The sequence below is a fragment of the Schistocerca gregaria genome, chromosome 1 (genome assembly GCF_023897955.1).
Source record: "Schistocerca gregaria isolate iqSchGreg1 chromosome 1, iqSchGreg1.2, whole genome shotgun sequence".
Classification (NCBI taxonomy): Eukaryota; Metazoa; Arthropoda; class Insecta; order Orthoptera; family Acrididae; genus Schistocerca; species Schistocerca gregaria.
Window position 1 is genome coordinate 203,745,351 of NC_064920.1, and position 16,975 is coordinate 203,762,325.

A 16,975-nucleotide genomic window follows, 5' to 3' on the forward strand; every position below is an offset into this window, starting at 1 on the left:
CCTATTACCTGCAACCTACACTCCTACATTTCCTCCACCAACTCTCCACAGTTCCTTTTCATTTACCACACAGTGCCCTGCTTGTCAATATTGATGCCATCTCCCTTTCCACTGACATCCTGAAGCCCATGGCCTACCACTGTTGAACACTACCTTTCCTGAAGCCCATGGCCTACCACTGTTGAACACTACCTTTCCCATTGACCAATGGTTTCCAGTCCTACATCCACCTTCCTGGTCACCATGACCAGCTACATCCTCCCCTTCAAAGGCATCACCTACTAACAAATATAGTTTACAACAATGAGCACCCACATGGTGCCATACTATGTCAAAATATTCATTGGCCATCTAGAGGAATTCTTCATAAACACTCAGAATCCCAAACTCCTCATCTAGTTCAGATTTATTGATGACATCTTTGTGATCTGGATTGAAGGTGAGGACACCCTATCCACATTCCTCAAGAACCTCAACACCCACACTCATTCATTTAATCTGGTCCTCCTCAACCCAACAAGCCACCTTCTTCGATGTTGACCTCCATCTCAAAGATGGCTACAACAGTAACTCTGTCCATATCAAACCTACCAACCACCACCAGCTGCCACTCATTCCATGCCAAGAAGTCCCTTCCATACAGAATCACATTCTCCACCAGGGCTTCAACTACCTCCTGTTGTGCTCTGAAATGAGGAATGCCCTACCCACTATGCTCCCCAAACTTTCCACAATGGTGTTCCGCTGTCCACCAAACCTACACAATATCCTCATCCATCCCTACACAACCCCTGCTCCCAGCCCATTGCCTCATGGCTCATATCCCTGTAATAATTCTAGATACACGACCTGTTCCATACATCCTCCCATAGCTAGCTACTCGAGTCCATTCCCAACGATCATCTTTCACATCAAAGGCAGGGCTACCTGTGAAACCATTCATGATCTACATGCTAAGCAGCAACCACTATGCTTCGTTCTACAGGGGTATAACAACCAACAAGCTGTTTTTCTGCACTAATGGTCACTGACAAACTGTGGCTGAGAAATGGCTGGACCATCCAATTTCTCAGCATGCTACCCATCACTATGTTCTTAATTTCAATGACTGCTTCACAGCGTGTGCCATCTTGATCCTTCCTACCAACACCAGGTTTTCTAAACTGTGTAGGTGACAATTGCAATTTATTCGATAGTGCTTTAATTCTCATGGCCTCATCCTTTGTTAGTCATTGTCCTTCAAACTACCAGCTCCTTCCCTGTTCCCAATCCATAGCCTTCTATTCCACAAGTGCACCAACAGTCCTTTAACTTCTCTGCTTTTCTGCCCCCACTCTGCCCACCCCACACCCCACCCTCTCACCCCCACCCCCTTCTAATCTCCTGAGTGCACCCAGCTACCCTACCCACTCTCCACCTTGTCCCACTGTGCTCCCACAAACAGCACTTTACCATCCCCCACCTGTACCCTATCCCGACCCCAGCCTTCTCCTTACCCCCGCCACCCAGATTGCTTCTCCCATCATGTGCAGTTGCTCACAGTCTGGCCGCGGCATCCAGAGACAAGGGTCATGTGTCTGTGAGCTGCATTTGCATGAATGTGTGTGTTTATGTTATCTATTTCAAAAGAAGGCCTTCTGGCTGAAAGCTTGAATATTTAGGAGAGTAGTCCTTTTGTTGCGCTTGCCCAAGACTCATCATCTCTGCTACATGGCAACCTATCATTTTCATAATATGATCATAGTATTCCTTATTATTTTCCTTATATTCTGTATTACAACTCTTCACCATACAATGCATATGGTCATCACAATTGTCTTGTACTTTGGCCAGATCCCGCTGTGGAATCTCGGAAATATTTCTCCACATAACTATTTTCATCTCAAATTGTTTTCTCATGTAATTTTGTTATTATTTGTATTATCAATTTTTCGTTTCTCCACGTAACTATTTTAATCTCTAATTGTTTTCTCATGTAATTTTAATAATTATTACATAAGCTAGTCTTACTTCCATTTTTAATTAGTAACCCACTATCATATTTCAGTTGTTATCCTCATAAGTGTCATTAATATCACACTCTGTCCTTGTCTTGAAAACCATTACGTGCAGATTACTCCCATTGTGTTTAGCGAGATTCTTTCCCTTGCCAGCATGCGGCTACCTTTAGGATCTTTGCTAACCTCGCTGAACTTGGTCCCAGGTCCTGTCGCCTCTCTGGAGACCTGTGATTCAGGAGAAGGCTGCCTTCTCTCTATCATTCTTATTTAACAATATCTAATAATAACTCTTTTTGCAATATAAGTGGATAAGTATTTGGCTTGTTCCTAAGCTATCTGGACTCTCATAAATGAGGGGTAGCTGAAATACAGTGCTAATGCAGTTGTCATTTATTTCTAAGTAGTTCGCAACTATCCTCTGCTTGCACTTCCCTGAAGTACCCATCTTCTCTGGAGCCATGAACAATGGAATATTACACTCACTTGTGCTTGGTGTACGGTTTCTTCCCTTAATATTGCATGTGTATCATTTTTAAGGACTTCTTTTTGTGACTCTGGAGTCAGCACCTCAAAGTATGTTAATTGTCTCCTGGCAAGTGCAATACATCATGATATGCAATCAATACGTAGTTCAGTTATAGAGGTCCATTCTTCTTCATTTAAATGATCCATTCACACCATTTCCTTTAACCTGCTAACTTCTGCTCTTGTCTAGTGGTCCACTGACACTGTACTACATATAGACATCCTAATATAACTTTTTCTTTCATAATATTCAAATTACTCATGATTCAAGAGCATCCTCAGTCACCAATCCTGCTGAAAAATGCCCTTTTGCACCTGCCATTCTCCATTATTCCTTCAAGCAGATCTGTGGTTTGTTCATTGATCGTAAAATCTTTTCCTGTTGTTGGCCTACTGGCTGGTACTCTTCCCTTTCCAATTTCTTCCCACCTATGTTCCTTGTTCCCTTATGTGCTGTGCCCTACTTCTCCTCATTGCTTTCACTTCCTCACTCCAGGGGCCCTCTGTTCTGTCAAATCTATGTCCAATACTACCTGGATTTCTACTGATGCTTTTGGTGTTACACATCTCATTTGGCTGCCCATTGCCAATCTCTCGGGACAATGCTTCCCTTTTCACAGCTCCATCCTGGTCTGCAAGATTAGATAGTTCAGCTCCTGTTCTGTCTGTAACTACACTGGTCTGCATTTGACCCATAGCTTATTGTTGCATAATCTGTGATTACTTTTAAACACAGAAGTATCTACCTATGATTGTTTCATATAGGACATCAAACTCATCCCCTACTATATGAAACTTGTATTCCACACACACACACACACACACACACATACACACACACACACACACACACAGGACATTCTCAACTATCATTTCTTTGTGATGCCTTTAAATTTTATTCTTTCATCAGTGTTTCTGCCCATTGTACTCTTCAGCAGTGACTCCAGTATTAAGTTTGCCTGAGCAGCACAATATGCCATGAAACTCGTGGTTCCCATGTTTCCCAGCATGTCTCTTATGTTTATGAAGTTATTTGTTCCCTCACAGTCTACTGAGTACAACCTTATAGCATGTCTTGACTGCAAACTCATGCTGTTTTTTTGTTTCCCAATTTTTGAGTCTTTGTACTTGTTAACCGAGCATTGTAATTACACTGTCAGGCTGTGTCCTGTTTTTTGCAAATGTAACATCAAAAGTATCTGGGCACCTGGCTCAAAATAATTTACTGTGGCACCCTCTATTGGTAATGCTGGAATTCGATAAGGTGTTGCCCACTTTTAGCTATGATGACAACTTACACTCTCACAGCCGTACATTCCATCAGTTGCTGGAAGGTTTCTTGGGAATGGCAGCCCACTCTTCATGGAGTGCTTACACTGAGGAGAGGTATCTATGTCAGTCAGTGAGGCCTGGCGCAAAGTTGGCATCCCCAAGATGTTCTATAGGATTCAGGTCAGGACTGTAACATCCCTGAAATGGACTAGCCTGCACAGTGTTGTGTAACCACTCCGCCACAGGCTGTGCATTATGAACAGGTGCTTGCTCATGTTGAAAGATGCAATCAGCATCCCCGAATTGCTCTTCAACAGCGGGAACCAAGAAGGTGCTTAAAACATCAATGTAGGCCTGTACTGTGATAGTGCCACACAAAACAACAAGGCGTGCAAGCCCCTCCATGAAAAACATGTCTACACCATAACACCACCACCATTGTTGGTACTACACATGCTGGCAGATGACGTTCACTGGGCATTCGCCATACCCACACCCTGTCATCAGATTGCCACATTGTGTACCGCGATTTATCGCCCCACACAACATTTTTCACTGTTCATTCGTCCAGTGTTTATGCTCCTTACACCAAGCAAGGCTTCGTTTGGCATTTACCAGCATGATGTGTGGCTTATGAGCAGCCGCTTGACCATGAAATCCAAATTTTCTCACCTCCCACCTAACTGTCATAGTACTTGCAGTAGATCCTGATGCAGTTTGGAATTCCTGTGTGATGCTCTGGATAGATGTCTGCCTATTACACATTACGACCCTCTTCAACTGTCGGTGGTCTCTGTCAGTCAACAGACAATGTCGGCCTGTATGCATTTGCGGTGTACGTTTCCACTTCACTATTACACTGGAAACAGTGGAGCCAGGGATGTTTTGGAGCATAGAAATCTCGCATGTAGATGTATGACACAAGTGACACCCAATCACCTGACCACATTTGAAGTTGGAAACATTTGCATACAAAAATCACGAGTAATTATCATATTTGATGAGTTATGTGGCGTGCCCCATTCTGCTGTCTCACATTGTCTAATGACTACTGAGGTTTCTGATATGGAGTACCAGGCAGTAAGTGGCAGCACAATGAACCTAATATAAAAAACGTGTTTTTGGGGGTATCTGGATGCTTTTGATCACATAGTGTATAAAGGACCTCATCATATCATACGGTGTGTCTCACTTTATCACTTGTCATTGAAGAATGCAGTAGTGGCACACAATTGGTTGCATGCTTTCAATTTCTCTATGATGACTTATGAATAGTCCTTCAGCTATCCTTTTCAGTGGCTACAAAGGAGTGGGCATCCATTTCTGTGATCCCCTAGAACCTGTCTGCATGGCACGTATATTCCTGACATGTCTCTCTGTAGCGCAGTTCCTAGTGCAATGAGCTCCTCTCTTACATTTAAAACAGGAATCTCTTGGGCAACTGGATTCACTGAACTTTTTATTGCAAGAGGTGACTGTGGTATCTTCTACTGTTAATGCTTGATCCACCACTTGGGGTAATGTTACACCCTTCTCACTTGCACTCACAATGGTTTTAACCCTTCCATCTTCAATCTCCCGAAATATAAAAGGCAGTGTTCTGACAGCGTGACTCACCATTGCCCAGCTCAAACTGCTAAGGATAGAAATTTGGAGGAGGTGTGGATCTTATACTGTAGGTGTTTTTTAAGAAGAGATTTTTTTGAAATTCCAACCCTAAGGGGTCAGATAGGGTATAAGACTTTTTTTATTTATTATTATTATTATTATGTAGCCTATTTTGAAGCTAGAGCTATGAAAATTGGTGTTTGGCATCTCTGTCAGAAATAAAGAAATAAATGTTTCAGCATTTTTGGAAATTTAACCCTATGCAGGTGAGGCAGAGGGTGAAAGAGTTTTTTTTTTTTTTTTAAATATATAATTATTAAAGTATTGTTTTCCGTTACAAATAAAGAAATACCTGTTTCAGTGTATCTGGAAATGGAACTTATAAGGGGATGAAATAGGGGTTGAGATTTTTTATGAATGTATTTTACACTGGTGCACCAAAGGAACTGATATAGGCATACATATTCAAATACAGAGATATGTAAAAAGGCAGAAAACAGCGCTGTTGTCAGCAATGCCTATATATGACAACAAGTGTCTGGCACTGGTTGTTAGATTAGTTAGTGCTGCTACAATGTCAGATTATCAAGATTTAAGGGAATTTGATCATGGTGTTATAGTCAGCACACGGGTGATGGGACACAGCATCTCCAAGGTAGCAATGAATTGGGGACTTTCCCATGTCAGCCATATCCTGAGCATACTGGGAATATCAGGAGTTTGGTTAAAGCATCAAATCTCCGACATTGCTGTGGCTGGAAAAAGATCCAGCTAGAACAGGACTGATGACTACTGAAGTGAACTGTTCAGAGTGACAGAAGTGCAAACCTTTCACAAATTGCTGCAGATTTCAATGCTAGGCCATCAACAAGTGTCAGTGTATGAATCATTCCATGAACCATCATCGATATGGGCTTTCGGAGCCAAAGGCCCACTCATGTACCCTTGATGACTGCATGACACAAAGATTTACACTTCGCCCAGAACTGTCAACACTGACATTTGGCTGTTGATGGTTGGAAATATGTTGCGAGGTCGGATGAGTCTCGTTTCAAATTGTATCGAGCAGATTGATGTGTACAGGTGTGGAAACAATCTCACGAATCCATGCACCGCGCATGTCTGCAGGAGACTGTTCACGCTTGTGGAGGCTCTGTAATGGTGTGGGACGTGCGCAGTTGGAGTGATATGGGACACCTGATACGTCTAGATATGACTCTTGACAGGTGACAAGTACATAGGCATCCTATCTGATCACCTGCATCCATTCATACCCATTGTGCATTCTGACAGGCATTTCCAGCAGGACAATGTGTCACCATACACGTCCAGAATTGTCACAGATTGGCTCTAGGAACACTCTTCTGAGTTTAAACACTTCTGATGGACACCAAACTTCCCATACATGAACATTATTGAGCATATCTCAGCTGCCTTGGAACATGCTGTTCAGAAGAGATATCCAATCCCCTTGTATTCTTACAGATTTATGGATGGCCCTGCAGAATTCATGGCATCAATTACTTCCAGCGCTACTTCAGACATTAGTCGAGTCCATGCCACATTGTCTTACGAAACTTCCACACGATATTAGGCAGGTGTACCAGTTTCTTTGGCTCTTTGGTGTATTATGAAAGCATTTTTATAGCTAAACCTATGAAAATGTAAATTAGGCCTCCCAGTTAGAAATAAAAAAAATATGCATTTCATTGTTTTTGGAAATTCAGCCCGTATGGGAGTGAAACAGGAGATGAAAGTTTTTATGGAAATATTTCAGTGTGCAAGCATTTTTAAAGCTAAAGCTAGGAAAATCCGCATTTAGCTTCTCTTGTAGAAATAAAACAGATGCATGTCACTGTGGTAGGGACAGTGGTCTGGAAATAATGTATGGTTTGATAACGATGTTGCAGATATTAGGAGTGTAATGGAAGGTGACTGTGCATGATGTTGGAAGGATGTCAGTGAGAGATGATCTCATTTCAAACTTGACATGAGGAAGTCATATCTATGGTGGAGTAATGTACTGAGGAATTTGAGGTCTGGGTGCGAAGCAGATAGGGACCCCTTGGCAGAAATTTTGAATTTTGAACTACTGCAGTTTGTAGGTTCAGCATTAAATTCTGATATATATATATATATATATATATATATATATATATATATATATATATATATATATATATATATATATATATATATTAAAAACAAAGATTCCAAGACTTACCAAGCGGGAAAGCGCCGGCAGACAGGCACATGAACAAAACACACAAACACACACACAGAATTACAAGCTTTCGCAACTGGCAGTTGCTTCGTCAGGAAAGAGGGAAGGAGAGGGAAAAATGAAAGGATGTGGGTTTTAAGGGAGAGGGTAAGGAGTCATTCCAATCCCGGGAGCGGAAAGACTTCCCTTAGGGGAAAAAAAGGACAGGTGTACACTCGCACACACACACACACATATCCATCCGCACATACACAGACACAAGCAGACATATTTAAAGGCAAAGAGTTAAGGGCAGAGATGTCATTCGAGGCGGAAGTACAGAGGCAAAGAAGTTGTTGAAAGACAGGTGAGGTATGAGCGGCGGCAACTTGAAATTAGCGGAGGTTGAGGCCTGGCGGATATTGAGAAGAGAGGATATACTGAAGGGCGAGTTCCCATCTCCGGAGTTCGGATAGGTTGGTGTTGGTGGGAAGTATCCAGATAACTCGGACGGTGTAACACTGTGCCAAGATGTGCTGGCTGTGCATCAAGGCATGTTTAGCCACAGGGTGATCCTCATTACCAACAAACACTGTCTGCCTGTGTCCATTCATGCGAATGGACAGTTTGTTGCTGGTCATTCCCACATAGAAAGCATCACAGTGCAGGCAGGTCAGTTGGTAAATCACGTGGGTGCTTTCACATGTGGCTCTCCCTTTGATCGTGTACACCTTCCGGGTTACAGGACTGGAGTAGGTGGTGGTGGGAGGGTGCATAGGACAGGTTTTACACCGGGGGCGGTTGCAAGGGTGGGAGCCAGAGGGTAGGGGAGGTGGTTTGGGGATTTCATAGGGATGAACCAAGAGGTTACGAAGGTTAGGTGGACGGCGGAAAGACACTCTTGGTGGAGTGGGGAGGATTTCATGAAGGATGGATCTCATTTCGGGGCAGGATTTTAGGAAGTCGTATCCCTGCTGGAGAGCCACATTCAAGGTCTGATCCAGTCCCGGAAAATATTCTGTTACAAGTGGGGCACTTTTGGGGTTCTTCTGTGAGAGGTTCTGGGTTTGAGGGGATGAGGAAGTGGCTCTGGTTATCTGCTTCTGTACCAGGTTGGGAGGGTAGTTGCGGGATGCGAAAGCTGTTTTCAGGTTGTTGGTGTAATGGTCGAGGGATTCAGGACTGGAGCAGATTCGTTTGCCACGAAGGCCTAGGCTGTAGGGAAGGGACCGTTTGATATGGAATGGGTGGCAGCTGTCATAATGGAGGTACTGTTGCTTGTTGGTGGGTTTGATGTGGACGGATGTGTGCAGCTGGCCATTGGACAGATGGAGGTCAACATCTAGGAAAGTGGCATGGGATTTGGAGTGGACCAGGTGAATCTGATGGAACCAAAGGAGTTGAGGTTGGAGAGGAAATTCTGGAGTTGTTCTTCACTGTGAGTCCAGATCATGAAGATGTCATCAATAAATCTGTACCAAACTTTGGGTTGGCAGGCTTGGGTAACCAAAAAGGCTTCCTCTAAGCGACCCATAAATAGGTTGGCATACGAGGGGGCCATCCTGGTACCCATGGCTGTTCCCTTTAATTGTTGGTATGTCTGGCCTTCAAAAGTGAAGAAGTTGTGGGTCAGGATGAAGCTGGCTAAGGTGACGAGGAAAGAGGTTTTAGGTAGGGTGGCAGGTGATCGGCGTGAAAGGAAGTGCTCCATTGCAGCGAGGCCCTGGACGTGCGGGATATTTGTGTATAGGGAAGTGGCATCAATGGTTACCAGGATGGTTTCTGGGGGTAACAGACTGGGTACGGATTCCAGGCGTTCGAGAAAGTGGTTGGTGTCTTTGATGAAGGATGGGAGACTGCATGTAATGGGTTGAAGGTGTTGATCTACGTAGGCAGAGATACGTTCTGTGGGGGCTTGGTAACCAGCTACAATGGGGCGGCCAGGATGTTTGGGTTTGTGAATTTTAGGAAGTAGGTAGAAGGTAGGAGTGCGAGGTGACGGTGGGGTGAGGAGTTTGATGGAGTCAGGTGAAAGGTTTTGCAGGGGGCCTAAGGTTCTGAGGATTCCTTGAAGCTCCGCCTGGACATCAGGAATGGGATTACTTCGGCAAACTTTGTATGTAGAGTTGTCTGAAAGCTGACGCAGTCCCTCAGCCACATACTCCCGACGATCAAGTACCACAGTCGTGGAACCCTTGTCAGCCGGAAGAATGATGATGGATCGGTCAGCTTTCAGATCACGGATAGCCTGGGATTCGGCTGTGGTGATGTTGGGATTAGGATTAAGGTTTTTCAAGAAAGATTGAGAGGCAAGGCTGGAAGTGAGAAATTCCTGGAAGGTTTGGAGAGGGTGATTTTGAGGAAGAGGAGGTGGGTCCCGCTGTGATGGAGGACGGAACTGTTGCAGGCAGGGTTCAATTTGGATAGTGTCTTGGGGAGTTGGATCATTAGGAGTGGGATCAGGATTGTTTTTCTTCGTGGCAAAGTGATATTTCCAGCAGAGACTACGAGTGTAGGACAGTAAATCCTTGACAAGGGCAGTTTGGTTGAACCTGGGAGTGGGGCTGAAGGTGAGGCCTTTGGATAGGACAGAGGTTTCGGATTGGGAGAGGGGTTTGGAGGAAAGGTTAACTACTGAATTGGGGTGTTGTGGTTCCAGATTGTGTTGACTAGAATTTTGAGGTGTTGGGGGGAGTGGAGCTGGAAGTGGGAGATTGAGTAGATGGGAGAGACTGGGTCTGTGTGCAATGAGAGGAGGTTGAGGTTTGTTGGAAAGGTTGTGGAGGGTGAGTGAGTTGCCTTTCCGGAGGTGGGAAACCAGGAGATTGGATAGTTTTTTGAGGTGGAGGGTGGCATGTTGTTCTAATTTGCGGTTGGCCTGTAGGAGGATGCTATGTACAGCCGGTGTGGATGTGGGAGAGGAAAGATTGAGGACTTTGATTTGGGATAGGAGTTGACGGGTGTGTTCATTGGCCGAGTCGATGTATAGGTGAAGGATTAGGCGGGTGAAGGCTATGGATTGTGCTGTTTGGAACTGGTATAAGGACTGATGGAAAGAAGGATTGCAGCCAGAGATGGGAACTTTAAGTGTGAGGCCTTTGGGAGTAATGCCAAATGTCAGACAAGCCTGAGTAAATAAAATATGGGAGCGTAATCTGGCTAGGGTGAAGGCATGTTTGCGGAGGGAATGTAAATAAAATTTAATGGGGTCGTTGTAGGGATGTTGTGAGGTTGACATGGTATTGGTAGGTGGAAAGGGTAATATGAGGTTAAAGTGAAAGTAAAGAGAGATTTATATAGGGAGAGATAAAGGTGTGAAAAAAGTCGAAAGAGTGTTGGTTGAGATGAGCTATGTTGATCATGTGCTGAACTTAGGTTGGTGAACAACAATGGGTGCAAAGGTTGGGTAGTTATGTTGTCTCCAGATCACGTTAAAGGGTGGGGAAATTCAAGAAAATTTCGAGAAATTCAAGAAAATTTCGACAAAAAAATTTTTTCGAAAAAAGTTTCGAAAAAATAATTTGCGAAAAAATAAAATTCGAAAAAAAAAATTTTCGAATAAAATCTCGAAGAATATGTGTGTAAATGTATTCAAAGGACTGGTTATGTACTGGCAGGTTATGATAATGAGGCTAACAATTGTTTGATGAAGAAATAATAACGTGTAAACCTGTGGGAAGCTGCTAAAAAATGATCGGTTTTGTGGGAGAAACGGGAATGGAAATAAAACGAAAGTTGTTGGAAAAAAAAAAAAAAAACTGAGATGGTTGTGTAATGGGTGAAAGGAACTGAAGCTGTGAAATAGTATTCACAAGTTTACACGAAATGTTTGTAAACTTGGAACAATGGATTTTATAGCAGCGCTTATGTTGAAAGCGTTGAAAATTTTAGGTTATGGTTTGGAAGTAAATTACGTATTATTGAGTATAAGTAGGCAGGATAAAATGTATGGTAGATTACGGAAAAATGGAAGATGAATACAAAGTGAAACTTCTTGTACAAACGAAAAGAGAAAGTCAGACGATAGAGAAGATTTCGAAATGCAACAGAGACAATAACAAACGTAATTGTTGGGTTCAAATTAATGACGATGTAAATAAAACAGAAAGAAACTTCCACATGGGAAAAATATATTAAAAACAAAGATTCCAAGACTTACCAAGCGGGAAAGCGCCGGCAGACAGGCACATGAACAAAACACACAAACACACACACAGAATTACAAGCTTTCGCAACTGGCAGTTGCTTCGTCAGGAAAGAGGGAAGGAGAGGGAAAAATGAAAGGATGTGGGTTTTAAGGGAGAGGGTAAGGAGTCATTCCAATCCCGGGAGCGGAAAGACTTCCCTTAGGGGAAAAAAAGGACAGGTGTACACTCGCACACACACACACATATCCATCCGCACATACACAGACACAAGCAGACATATTTAAAGGCAAAGAGTTAAGGGCAGAGATGTCATTCGAGGCGGAAGTACAGAGGCAAAGAAGTTGTTGAAAGACAGGTGAGGTATGAGCGGCGGCAACTTGAAATTAGCGGAGGTTGAGGCCTGGCGGATATCGAGAAGAGAGGATATACTGAAGGGCGAGTTCCCATCTCCGGAGTTCGGATGAGATCCATCCTTCATGAAATCCTCCCCACTCCACCAAGAGTGTCTTTCCGCCGTCCACCTAACCTTCGTAACCTCTTGGTTCATCCCTATGAAATCCCCAAACCACCTCCCCTACCCTCTGGCTCCCACCCTTGCAACCGCCCCCGGTGTAAAACCTGTCCTATGCACCCTCCCACCACCACCTACTCCAGTCCTGTAACCCGGAAGGTGTACACGATCAAAGGGAGAGCCACATGTGAAAGCACCCACGTGATTTACCAACTGACCTGCCTGCACTGTGATGCTTTCTATGTGGGAATGACCAGCAACAAACTGTCCATTCGCATGAATGGACACAGGCAGACAGTGTTTGTTGGTAATGAGGATCACCCTGTGGCTAAACATGCCTTGATGCACAGCCAGCACATCTTGGCACAGTGTTACACCGTCCGAGTTATCTGGATACTTCCCACCAACACCAACCTATCCGAACTCCGGAGATGGGAACTCGCCCTTCAGTATATCCTCTCTTCTCAATATCCGCCAGGCCTCAACCTCCGCTAATTTCAAGTTGCCGCCGCTCATACCTCACCTGTCTTTCAACAACTTCTTTGCCTCTGTACTTCCGCCTCGAATGACATCTCTGCCCTTAACTCTTTGCCTTTAAATATGTCTGCTTGTGTCTGTGTATGTGCGGATGGATATGTGTGTGTGTGTGCGAGTGTACACCTGTCCTTTTTTTCCCCTAAGGGAAGTCTTTCCGCTCCCGGGATTGGAATGACTCCTTACCCTCTCCCTTAAAACCCACATCCTTTCATTTTTCCCTCTCCTTCCCTCTTTCCTGACGAAGCAACTGCCAGTTGCGAAAGCTTGTAATTCTGTGTGTGTGTTTGTGTGTTTTGTTCATGTGCCTGTCTGCCGGCGCTTTCCCGCTTGGTAAGTCTTGGAATCTTTGTTTTTAATATATTTTTCCCATGTGGAAGTTTCTTTCTGTTTTATTTACATCGTCAGTATATATATATATATATATATATATATATATATATATAAAAAACAGAAAGAAACTTCCACATGGGAAAAATATATTAAAAACAAAGATTCCAAGACTTACCAAGCGGGAAAGCGCCGGCAGACAGGCACATGAACAAAACACACAAACACACACACAGAATTACGAGCTTTCGCAACTGGCAGTTGCTTCGTCAGGAAAGAGGGAAGGAGAGGGAAAAATGAAAGGATGTGGGTTTTAAGGGAGAGGGTAAGGAGTCATTCCAATCCCGGGAGCGGAAAGACTTCCCTTAGGGGAAAAAAAGGACAGGTGTACACTCGCACACACACACATATCCATCCGCACATACACAGACACCAACAGGTCCTTTTTCAGAATAGTGATGTTGATTGCTTTAAATGATATTATTGATTCCTGTTGGATTCAAATCATTACATTGGTGTCTGTGTATGTGCGGATGGATATGTGTGTGTGTGCGAGTGTACACCTGTCCTTTTTTTCCCCTAAGGGAAGTCTTTCCGCTCCCGGGATTGGAATGACTCCTTACCCTCTCCCTTAAAACCCACATCCTTTCATTTTTCCCTCTCCTTCCCTCTTTCCTGACGAAGCAACTGCCAGTTGCGAAAGCTCGTAATTCTGTGTGTGTGTTTGTGTGTTTTGTTCATGTGCCTGTCTGCCGGCGCTTTCCCGCTTGGTAAGTCTTATCTATAAATTTGAGTAAGTTATGACAGATTGAATACTGCTGTTGGAAAATAGGTGTTCTGGGATAATGTGTTTCAAAGTTTCACTTTATTACCATTGTTTAATTGATGTACTTAAGAAACCAGTCAGCATTTATATACTACCCTTCAAATATCCATTGTCAGATGGTATAGACTTTTTTTAAGTTAACTTTACACTTAAGACGTACAGCACATTATAATGTACAAAAATTTAACACCAAATTAGAAGTTAGTGTACACTACACAGCTCTCTCTGTCTCTCTTTCTTTCTTTTTTTGGTCAAGATATTTATATTTTTACTGTGTTATGGCATCTCTTATACTAAATTTTCATTTTGAACCCGTTAATGGTCACCCACCTAAAATTCTGAATTCACAAAATTTCTGTATTTGATAATGGCTAAAGGATTTGATTTTCTGCTTCCAAAATATTTGTGTCTGGAGGGGTTTGAGATTATTCACAAATAGCATTTTCATCTCTTTTTCTTTGGTTCTGGAATAGTTGGCTGGTAAGGTTCTTCCTCAGAATCCTCATTGTCACTGGCTTTTGGTTCTGGTTCTACTTCATGACACAGAATGCCTTTGTATTCCTCTTTGCAGTATGTCCTGATGTTTTTAAAAAGATAATATCTTTGTTGTTTTGTCATCCCTGCTGGAATTAGTGCACCAAGAAACCTAATGGGTCCAATTTATTCGCCTGTCGGGCCCATGTTATTTCCACATAATAACAACAGGTCCTTTTTCAGAATAGTGATGTTGATTGCTTTAAATGATATTATTGATTCAAGTTGGATTCAAATCATTACAATATTGTACAGAATGAAGTAAATTACTTTATGATCTTTTTCACTTTCGTCTCACATTTATCATATGGTTGTTTGACGGTATAATCTGTGGGATAGTTGTAGAGGAGGAAAGCCTCTGAAAGTTGTTAGGGTCAGTGTTAATTCAGTGGTGGAGCAGGTAGCTTTGCCATGAATTCCTGTGCAGTAGGGAAGGGAGCATTTCATGCGGAAGGGGTGGCAACCGTCAACAGTATTGTTATGGTAATTTTATATGGTGTAAGGTCTGGATTAATATTAATTAGATGCAGGTCAGTCTCAAGAAAAGTAACTTCAGATTTAGAAAAGGCTGACTTGAATTTGATTCAGGAAAAGGACTTAATCTGTTATAGAAAGTTAAGGAGTTCTCTTTTGCCTTGAGTGCACTCTGTAAAGGTATCATCGATAAATTTGTCCAGTAAGGAATCTCAGCTGTTGGGGTTTAAGGAATGGCTCTTACATGCAACCACTAAAAAGGTTAGGATTGGATGAGGTCATCCTTGTTCCCACAGTGATTCCTCTAATGTGTTTGTAGGTATGGTGCTTGAATATGAAGTAAGTGTAGGTAAGGATGAGGTTAGCTAGGGCAGCTATAAATGAGGATTTAAGGAGGCTTTCAGGTGGGAATTTGGGCAGGCAGTGTTCTAAGGCTGAGAGACCATGTATAAATGATATTCTGGTGTAGAGTGAGATCATATTGATGGTGGTAAGGACCGTCCATGTACGAGAGGATTTGAAATTGATGTGAGACACTCCAGCAGTTATTGGTTGGTGTCTTTTATGTTGATTGGGAGGCTCTACATGATATGTTGGAAGTAACTTTATCACCACTCTTTTCTCCTGGAGTAAGAATTCAATGTTTCCAAAGTTTACATTTATTTATTTACTGCTTTTTCATAAGGCCATAATTAGGTTAGGTGAACCATCCCCTTGAAATAAATTAGGAAACTTATTTTTGCATGTTCCCTAACATCTGGTAGGTGGTTATAAAGTCTTCCTCCTGTGCTGGTGCTGTCCCAGATGTATTGCCATTCTTCTGTCATCTAGCTTTTTAGCTTCTTCCTATCAGAGGTCTGGACACACATTTCCACCACCTGCACTGTTCAACAAAGTTGGTGCTGAGGACTGAGAGGTAAATGTGAATAACATGGGACCAAAGTGTTGTCAAAGGCACTGATTGTGGTATGTAGCAAGTGAATCTCAGAAAACAAAGTTTGACTGCAAACATAATGAATTTCATGCAAGTAAGCCAATTGGTCCAATACAGAATAATGAAAGTTAGTGCAGATAAATATTACATGCACACTGACTTCTCAGAGATGAACCTTCTGATGAATTCACAGAGAAGCAGAGTGCAGTAATAAGTGCAAGACAAATGCGATTTTCAAATTCTTGTTAATATTGGAGCCAGAATCCATATAATAAATTGGAAATTAGATAAAATGTGCCTTGTAGTCGTGTAGACCTTTCTGATCATTAATGTCATTTCTTTGTCTAGTGACATTTAAAAATGCCTTGATTCACATTCTATCTGTAAAGAAAATCAACATTAATATTTTCTGATATCTGAACTACATGACATAAGCGAAGCAACTTAATAATATTAATAATGACTACAGTTAGTACAACAATAAAAGGTTATGAATATAAGGTAATAAAATACTGAAGTTTAATTTATATGTGAATAATGTTTTTAAGTATGTTATCTTCATAATTAAACATTTTGTTTGAAGGTGAACTGAACTTATTTCTTGTTTTACTTCCAAACAGAATGAATCATGAATTTGATAATCATTTGAAGAACCCTGACATAAATTTTGATGTTCTCCTGCACAATTTAACTGAACTTAATTTGATAGCTGGTGCAGGAGAAACTCAAATATCATATACAGGGGCAGGTGCTATGTTCAAGGTAAACTATACTATCTTCAGCTTTACATTGTAGTGTCAGTATGAATGAGGTTATTGTAACTGAATGAATTTTATGTAGCAGGAAAGACAGCACAATTTGCTCAATATTGACTGATATTCTTTTCCATAAGAACTACAGATTAGAGCTAATGGCATTTGATACAAAATGTCATTACCAAAGGCCTGGAAACATTTACAAAAATGCTATAACATTGAAACACAATTTTGTGTTGTTATTGTACCTTGTAAAATACTTTCATAGTTGTAGAAAGCCAAGCCAGGTTTATTCAAAATCACATGTTCACTGATATGCCA

General features: G+C 42.2%; 1 protein-coding gene across 1 annotated transcript in view; it reads left to right on the plus strand.

Annotated features, from left to right (window-relative positions):
* Positions 1-16,975, plus strand: part of LOC126336852 (UBX domain-containing protein 11-like) — a 261,607-nt gene that overhangs the window by 222,216 nt on the left and 22,416 nt on the right. The window contains exon 6 of the mRNA XM_050000946.1: positions 16,520-16,661. Coding sequence (XP_049856903.1) covers positions 16,520-16,661 — 142 coding nt within the window. The remainder of the gene's footprint in view (positions 1-16,519; positions 16,662-16,975) is intronic.